This window comes from Colletotrichum karsti, assembly GCF_011947395.1.
Source record: "Colletotrichum karsti strain CkLH20 chromosome Unknown Scaffold1, whole genome shotgun sequence".
NCBI classification, from domain to species: domain Eukaryota; kingdom Fungi; phylum Ascomycota; class Sordariomycetes; order Glomerellales; family Glomerellaceae; genus Colletotrichum; species Colletotrichum karsti.
In genome coordinates, this window is record NW_024065901.1 from 746,510 (window position 1) to 755,506 (window position 8,997).

Below are 8,997 nucleotides of genomic sequence, written 5' to 3' on the forward strand. Positions count from 1 at the left end.
TCTTTGGCTTAACTTTTGCGCATGATGAAGACCTCATCAAGGTGGCACTCTCAGCTTTCTGAGTTTTTCACTTGATAAAACCCCGTACTATTCGCCCGGCTTCCAATCTTCATCCCCGGCAGACTTTTCTCCCGGTCATCTTCTTGTCCACTACACAATTCTGGTTGAAGCAGTTTCGCCCCCATCCGTATATACTCTCTTCTTCTATACACGCGGAAACTATTCGCTAATTCCCGCCTACAGACACACTCCAGCTTCCAACGACACGAGAAGAAACAAAACCCCCCCACCAGCTACCACAATGACGACCGAAGCGCCCCACGAACTGCGCGCCGTAGGCAACACAAGCACCGAAGACGCTTCATCCATCGACATCGAGAAGACCGCCGCGCAGGGCGGCCCCCAACAACAGAGCACCCGCCGCTCAAAGATTGGTGTTTGCTTTGACATCTCTCGGGTCGTAGTAATCATCTTGTTGTTGGTGTTATTCGCATTCGTCACGGCCACCGCCGTGGGCCACATCATGGACGCGCGCGCGGCTCGACAGTGAAGTCGTCGATATCGTGGCTTTTCTCGCACGGATATCTGCGAGCGCCGATCACGGTTGTGTTGTCCGTGGGGGACTGACTCCGGCATCGGGGGAAAATGGAACGCGACAAGTCGAGGTTTTGCATGGACACACACCGGGTCGAGGGCTGAGAACGTGGAGAGATGTGCGAGGATGCTGGTAAGGAGGTCATCGAGCGGAGAAGGGACTCTAAAGTGTCATGTGTACGGATATGTGAGAAACGGGTCTCCTAACGAAGATGTCACTTCGGATGGCGACTCATCTGTCGCTGCTGGGGGCACCTTTTGAGGTAATCTATCGAATGGGTCTCTTCTGTGGCGGTTGGCTTCAACACTTAGACTTTCAAGGAGCATGTACCTCGCGGATCTTTCACAATGACTGATACTGGTTGCATTTACTGATTTTCAAATCACCGATTTGTCAACCTTGTCATGTATGTTGTCTAGTCTATCATCTTTTCTCTCATTTTCTGTCACACCTTTGATATTATCCTCATTCCCTGTGTTATCATCCATCAGCCCATCTCTAGCATAATACCTTAAGGTACCTTATGTGATAAACCTGCAAACGAAGTGCCTGTGGTGAAAATCGCTGAGACCGCGCTTCCCAGCAGTACGTCCACGTCCAACACCGCCGGCGTCGTGTCTTCGCTATCTCATTCAAAATCAACATAAAAGCCGGTAAGTTAAAACTATTTCCCAAGCCTTGATCTACCAGCTGCAGTCTTGTCAAAGTTGTTTTTCATCGTTCCGCAAAGCCGATCTGAGAATTCTCCGCATCAGCCAATTCAACAGACGGTACAGTTACAGGCTTTACCATGGCCGATGCGTCTCGAGGCCACCCAATCGCCTTGCTTCACGTCTGTTATCCCGGCAGTATTCCTTGTTTATACCACACATCGTCCCTATGGCACAGCCCACTCCCTTGGGCATTCTACGCTTGATGGTCTGCGACGACGTGGGCTTAATCAAGTGCATCAACAGCAACTAAGTAGACCAGGGACAAGCTACGGAAAGCGCGAAGACCAGTGGGTCAGTTGCCTGCTGGCTGTTCCTGAAGTCAGCCGGGATCTCTGTTTTGTATCTCATCAATGCCACATTCTTGTAGCGCGACGTTGGATCATGGGTCTGGTCGCGGTGTTACCTCACTCGAGTACTCGGCGTTTTTGATACATATAGTCGGTGTTCCCATTATTGAGATGTATGCGACACGGGTGGATGAAGGCGCCCCAGAAAGAGCTTTGCGTTAAGCCTGAGAGCCAGAAACCTCACGGGAAAAGGGCAAATCGTGTTCTCGACTGTTAGACTTGAATTGCTCGAATCAGGCAGCTAACCGTCTTCCTTCCCCTTTCCCGTCATTACTGTACTATTACTCCCATGTTCATCTTCACAGAGGAGGTATTGCACCTACGCTGCGGCCACAACATATTCCTCGGCTTTCATTCTACAGTCCAGACCAGAGGTCACGACATCATACAAAGCGTCGTGTGGTGTCTTAATATGGGGAGTAGCATTTCCATGCACTCTCATAGAGCCTATATAGACACAGAGAAACAGACATATGGGACAAACCGGATGCAACCGTTAGATGAGATAAATACAGGATGATCTAGCACTCGGGGTGTATCCCACATCGGCAAGGGCGTCAAGGCACCACTTGGAGTGACACCTCGTCGTTGATTAGATGATGTCTCGACTGCGACGCGGTGTTCCCGTGGCCGTGCTGCACCGCGTACGCGGAGGGGAAAATCGGTGGAATGATGGGAGTTCCTCTTGTTCCTGCGTTTCTCCGTTTTTTGCCCTCGTCTTGCCTCGCTGCTGTCATTCTGACCGTATTCTGTGTTTATGCAGTACGTCATGTTGCTCACAACATTCGTCTATTGAAATTCTACACCTGAAAAGGTGGCAAGCTGAGCACAGGATATAACTTGAAAGAAAGTCTACGAGACAACTTACTCCCCGTAGATCAACGCAAACTTCATCTTGTCCTGTCTGGCTTTCTTTTCTGGTACTGTGGACGGGCGAGGTGATTTTTATATCCCTCGGGGCAAAGTACTTCAGTCTTGTCACATGCCACACTCTTCACGGCTTTAGAGCGTGGGTTTGCGTCGCAGCATCACAGAGCCCACCCGATTCCTCAGTTACTGACTGAGCTACTAGTTACACATCTTACGTCATTTCGGTTTATCATGAATATTGATGTAAACGGGTTGATAATTATGGTGGCAAAAACGACAACGCCAGGCCTCATTCTAACCCAAACTTGTGAGCTAGGCACTTACAGCATTTCAAGGTATCACTGCGCTGAAACCATTTCTAATATGGCCATCGAAAACCGTCTTGGGCAACACCCCGGGATGCTGGTGGATACGTGCTGGGGACAGCGCCATGAGCTTGGTGGTCTCCTGTGTACCTAGTTAAAAGAGCCTCGCCATTCTTGAACACAGGTTCTCTGACGGCAGTGGATCTGGTAGATTGCGTTCGCAATCTCTACAGGTTGCCTTACTTGCTCAATACGGCCACGATGTTGAACTTTATAGGCTGAAACTAAGTTCATGATTCTTGAGATTACTCGTATGAGGTTGGATGTCTTCTCTTTTCTTCTTCACCATCGTCTTGGAAGTATTCATGCCATGTCAGCAAAGTATCCCACTTGAATTGTGACCTCGGTTTGTTACCAGAATTACGTTCATCGACGCAGAACAAAGTCGATTTTGACATACTGCTAATGTGAGACGGTAGAAATTTGTGTCGAATGCGGTGCCAAGGTCCTCGAATAACACCTGCGTTCCCTTATGTATAATATAGACATCAAGGGACAACTGTACACGTGGAATAAGTTGGGCGGTAGTTAGATGAGAGGAGGTGGTCACATGCGCAGGACCCTCCAGGCTTGATATAAACGTCAAGTTATTCCTTGTCATCACCGTCACGGCAAACCACCCAATTGGGCCAGTTCCGAGCACATTTCGATGAAGGGAGGTCCTTGACTGTATCCCTCTAGAAAGACGTCAAACCCCTCCCATTGGAGCCATTCAATGATTTTCCAGCTTCTACTATCAACAAATGACATCAACTCGTCGGCGTCCGCCTTCTCTGCCGCACTGATATTCGACGAGTATTCATTCTTCCGGGAATGTAAGTCATCTCATCAGCTCTGATCCTGACCCAGCTCATCATTCAAACGTAACAATCCCAGAGAGGTTAAGTAGCGCCGGTGTTGCATGTCCAATAGCTCTGTATCGCACTATCCAGCTGCAATCCTCAAAACCCGGTGCCAACACTCGTCTTTTATATAAGCCAAGGCCGCTTGACACATAACTCACCCATCTGGACGCTATGTAGTCAATACAACCAAACCGAAAACGCCATGATTATCAACAGACGTCAAATAAATTACCTTTCCCCCACGTAAGAGCCAAGCCGTCCGTCCCTCCAACATCATCCGAAAAGGGTCCGCCCCGAGAACCCTCGGACCTCACCGGAGCGCAGACCGCACCTTATCTTATCAAAACCCCGCCCCCTCCACTCCGCGACGGCGGGGCCTCTCCGGAGCTACAACATCACTTCTCTATCATACCATATCTCACTCACACATCCGAGTCACTCAATCTTCTCATCCCGCCCATCCAAACCCTCACAAACAATACACATGCGATCAGAAGAACCCCGAAAATGAACGCCCCTCCACCCCCAGAACTCGAAATCTCCCCTCCCCTCCTCAACTCCGCGAACCCGTGGTGCACGACCCTAGGCGACCTCAAACGCCTCCACGCCTCCCCTCACACCGGCGCCCTCACCACGCGGACCTCTCTCCTCTCCGGCTTCGCACACCGCGACGCAGTCCACCAGTACACCTTCTTCTCCCCGGCGACCTCCCAGCCCTCCTCCACGGTCCCGAACTCCTCGTCCCACCACACCACCCCCCAGGACCTCCAGCCCGAAGACGTCGCCTCGCTCAACAATCTGGGCTACTCGCCGCTGCCGCTGGACACGTACCTCGACTTCATCGCCGAGCTGCCGACGACCAAGATCGAGGGCCACGGCCACCACAAGCTCATCATCGTCTCGGTGACGGGGTCGCCCGCCGAGATCGCGGAGTGCTACGCGCGCATCGCGGCGTTCGCGACGACGACGGCGCATCCGCTGGCGATGGAGGTGAACCTGTCATGTCCCAACATCGCGAACGCGGCACCACCGGCGTCCGACCAGGCGCAGTTGCAGGCGTATCTGGCGGCGCTGCCCTCGAGGCCCGCGATCCCCGTCGGGCTGAAGACGCCTCCGTACACGCACCTGGCGCATTACAGGGCCCTCATCAGTGCTCTGCGCGAGGACGCGACGGTCGTTACGAAGAATGCGATGCTCAAGGTGCCAAGCAAGATCAGCTTCATTACGGCGGTGAACACCCTCGGCTCGTGCCTGCTGCTGGAACAGGACGATGAGGATCCGGACGGCGATTTGGTGGCGCGGCTTCCCGGTTCTGGGTTGGGCGGTATGGCTGGGCCTCCGCTTCATCCGCTGGCATTGGGGAATGTGAAGACGATCTCGGAGCTGGTGTCGCGAGAGCCAGAACTGTTACACATCAAGGTCATCGGTGTCGGCGGCGTCTCGGACGCGGATGGCTTCAGGCGCATGATGAGTGTTGGTGCCTACGCCGTTGGTGTCGGAACGGCGTTGGGCCGGGAAGGGGTGGACGTCTTCGAGAAGATCGCTTCCAATCTTGAGAAAAAGTAGGCAACACGTAACACCGGACAAAAGATACCAATATTGAATCTTAACCTTTATTCATCGAACTTCATTATCATTGGGTATATGGCAATTAATATAACAGGGGGCGCATTAGCCCGATGTCGCACAAAAAAATCAAAAACATTCGCTCATTCATACGGTCTGGGACCGCGTGTCATTGCTCGCCTCGGACGAGTTGTTGGAGTTCTTTTCTTCAGAATGCTCCACGGCCGGGGGAGTGACGCTTTCTCCGTTGGGTCTGCCCAAGTGGGAGATTTTGCTAAAGATGCTGCCGCGCTTGCTTTTCGCTGCAATAGTAGATAGGGTTCTACGCCGTCTTCTGACTTCGCGGTTCATGTCGATTTCGTCCGCGTGGGCTTGACGCTCCTCCGCGGTGACCACCGAATGGGCGGGATCCGTCATCGTCCTGGCGTCCCTGAGAGACTCGAGCCAGATTGGGTAAAAGGCTGTAAGCACCAGTAACGCCACGATGAGGACGAACGATAGCTGTACCGTGGCTCCGTGGTTGATAATGGCGTACACGACGTAGGGGAAGAAGGCCGCGCCAGAGCCTCCCATGGTGATAAATGCTGCGGCGCGCTTAGTGCGGCGGCCTTGACCCCGCAAACCGATGGCGAAGATTAGCGGCCAGATGGGCCCCTCGGCGAAGTAGAAGAGTATCACCGGGATGAGCAGGAGGTTGGGGTCCTTCGGCTTCAACACGACAGTAAGAAGCGCGAAAAGGAGGGCAAGCCCAACGCTGATGGACAGCCACGTTCTGGGTTTCGGCATACGGGGGTTTCGTACAGACATGTAAGTCAGGTACGCGACGATGAACCGAGAAATTGCGAAGACGCTGTGGGCGACCAGGTGATAGTCGGTCACCCCGAGGGTTAGACCAGGTGGTTTGTCGCTATTCTCCCCTGGGTTTGTGTCCGCGTTTGTCGCAGCAGATCCCGCATCCTCCTGGTTGGGAAGGATCGCGATGAGGAGCGTGCGGAAAAAGATATTATTGCACTCCTGGCAAGCGACATATGTCCACTGAGCAAGGACGGCAAAGATTAAACTCCACGTTCGGAGCTGCAACCCGCCGATGCTGCGCTTCTGGACATCAACTGGGATGCGTTCAGCGGTTTCTTGTAATTCGTTGTCGTTCAGCTCTGGCAGGGGCATGTAGTAAAAGAAGAGCCCAAGAGCAACGCAAAGTAGTGTGATAGCGAGGTATGTCCATTGGACGTTTAGTAGGGTTGTGGAGTTATCACTGGAGTTATTTTGGTTCGTGATCTTGGTGAAGAAGACCCTTTGGGCCATCAGTCCGCTGAGGACCGCACCGATGCCCTGAACACCTTGGGCAAGGAGAAGTCGGGTCTCGCCGTATTCCGGTGGCCCGCAGAGAATGAGGAAGGCATTAGCGCCGGTTTCCAATACTGACAGACCGAATCCGACGACGAAGTTGCTGAGCAAGAAACCGCCCCAAGACTTGGTGACGGCGGACGGCCAAAAGATGATTGTTCCAACGCCGTAGAAGCAGAGCCCAACGATGAAAGTAACCTTAAAGCCTCCAACGCTGTCCGGCTCACGGCGGCTGTTCTTTCGATTTCTTCGGTGGTGCTCGTCTCGTCTCAGAATCCACTCACCCACAACCAGGGGACCAAGGAAGTAGCCACCCCCGAAATAGGCGGTTGTGAGACCCAGTGTCTGAGCTACAGACATATTTGATACGCTTGAAATGACGTTGTTGAGTGTGTTGAGCAGGCCATATGAGATACCCCACATGAGAAACAGAATGGTGACCACAAGGCAGTATCGGAACGACTCCTGAGAATCGCATTTGACCATGCTTTTGGGCCGTCTCATGTTGACGAAGCCGAAGTAAATGGTGTTTTCCCTACTGGTAGCCATGGAGGTCCTTGTCCGGATTCCGCCCAACCTCCCTGCGTTTGATGCTTCGAATTGCTCCAGGGTCATGTCAGGTGTTGTCAGGAACTCGAGCGCGGTCATTCCATTTTCGTCCGTGTTTGCCGTGGGGTTCACAGCCCCGCTGAAATCGCGGCTAGCACGCGCGGCGGCTGCCGGCTGCTGGATGCTGATGCTGACGCTGCCACGGTTCGGGTTGGTCGTGGGTGACACGAGACCATCGCTACCTGTGCGGTTCCTTGGGCTGTCCAGGATGTCCTTCTCAGTCTGGGTGCTCGAGCGAGTGCCATCGGGATCGATGATCATGGCCGGGAGGATCTTGATGATGAGGGGCTTCAGAGTCGGGATACAAGCGCAAGACATTCCCACATTCACCTCCACGGCCGACCACATAAAGGATAAGGACGAGTTCCAGGCGAAGTTTGGGGTACCGCCAAAATGGGAGGCTGGGTCGGTCGATACACCGGTCGGAACAGATGTGACGGCTTGTTGCAAGTAGTAGATCCGAACGACGTCAACGATTGTGACGAAGATACCGAGGGTGAACGTGAGGACGAGGATGATCTTCTGCCTCGGGGGCAATCTCATGCCGGTCAAGACGGGAATCGGCAGGGCCAGAATGGCCAAATCGGTAACGATGTTGATCGGCGCGGAGCAAATGAACTCGGTGAGAAGCGGTATACATTGCGAGGTATCCCTGCCCACCTCCCACGCTGCCTGAACTGGTCGGCACTGAAAAATGTTGATGAGTGTGAGTACGGTGCCAGCGAGGTTCACGATACCCAGAGTAACCCAGGACGCGAATCTCAGGACCTTTTTGGTGTTTTTGGAAAGGCGCAAATAGAATATCAGGACAGCGGTCTTGGTGGCCATGAGAGCGGGATTCTGCATGATGTCAGCGGAGGGCCACTAGAGCGGCATCGTGGCGACGGGACTCACATAGAGGATTGAAAAGACATATTCGCACGCTCGTAATGAATGCCAATGATCCCCCGCAATATCCTTATCATAGCGGCCAAGACCTCTGGTGGTACCGAAGCAAATGGTGAAAGACAATCCGAAAGCAATGAGCCATGCCAGAAACATGGTCTTGTCGTCCCAGCTGACATTTCTAACAATGAAGCGTCTGCAGAAGAGTCGGGCGGCCACCATAACACTCGCTAATACGAATGTTGCGATTGTCACGGCAAAGACTGCCGGACCGCGATCTGGGACGCTTGTATTCGTGACATTGACGACTGACATGCTCGGCGAGAAGAGGCGGCCAACCGGGGGAAGTCGATCAAGATTTACCACCACGGAGGTTTGGTGAGGGGTGATGAGTGGTTAGCTTGACACCGATGACAACCATGCCATGGCTTTAGGCTCTGACACATGGACGCAATGAATGTGTTGATGTTCGGGGCGCAAGTCGGTCGGCGGTCATCGAGGTCCTGTGGCGAGGACTGTCGGCGGCGGTGCAGCTGTCGTGAGATGTTGTTGTTGATGGGCACGCGACGAGTTCGGAGTGGGCTTGGCGTTGTATGTTCGTGGGCAAAACCAAAAAAAGTCGGGGTCGCTGAGTCGTCTGTCGAGGCCGGGGTCGTCGCTAAGAGGCGGGAAAAGGCTGGGGCAGTAAGGTTGAAGTCTCTTTTTTTCAGTCGAGCGAGTCCGGCGCAGTCATCCAATCCTTCTGGCTGCAAGCTTGCGCGAATATCTTTCTTTGCCGGCAGTTCAAAGTGGTGTGGAGGTCCGACGAATCCGCGGCGGGCAATTGGCAGAGTCAAGACGGTTGAAGCGTCATCC

At 53.4% G+C, this 8,997-nt stretch overlaps 3 protein-coding genes across 3 annotated transcripts; 2 read left to right on the top strand and 1 right to left on the bottom strand.

Annotated features, from left to right (window-relative positions):
- Window positions 1-301: 301 nt before the first annotated feature.
- Window positions 302-550, top strand: CkaCkLH20_00169 (uncharacterized protein; the record flags this gene model as incomplete). Its single annotated transcript, XM_038882889.1, has 1 exon — window positions 302-550. One exon carries the CDS (start codon window positions 302-304, stop codon window positions 548-550), a length of 249 nt encoding a protein of 82 aa, XP_038751594.1.
- A 3,692-nt stretch (window positions 551-4,242) lies between these two features.
- CkaCkLH20_00170 (dihydroorotate dehydrogenase) lies at window positions 4,243-5,301 on the top strand (the record flags this gene model as incomplete). The annotated part of the gene is made up of 1 exon (XM_038882890.1): window positions 4,243-5,301. One exon carries the CDS (start codon window positions 4,243-4,245, stop codon window positions 5,299-5,301), a length of 1,059 nt encoding a protein of 352 aa, XP_038751595.1.
- A 147-nt stretch (window positions 5,302-5,448) lies between these two features.
- CkaCkLH20_00171 (fucose permease) lies at window positions 5,449-8,457 on the bottom strand (the record flags this gene model as incomplete). The annotated part of the gene is made up of 2 exons (XM_038882891.1): window positions 5,449-8,097; window positions 8,152-8,457. The coding sequence occupies 2 exons, from the start codon at window positions 8,455-8,457 to the stop codon at window positions 5,449-5,451; spliced, it is 2,955 nt and encodes a 984-aa protein (XP_038751596.1).
- Window positions 8,458-8,997: the final 540 nt, after the last annotated feature.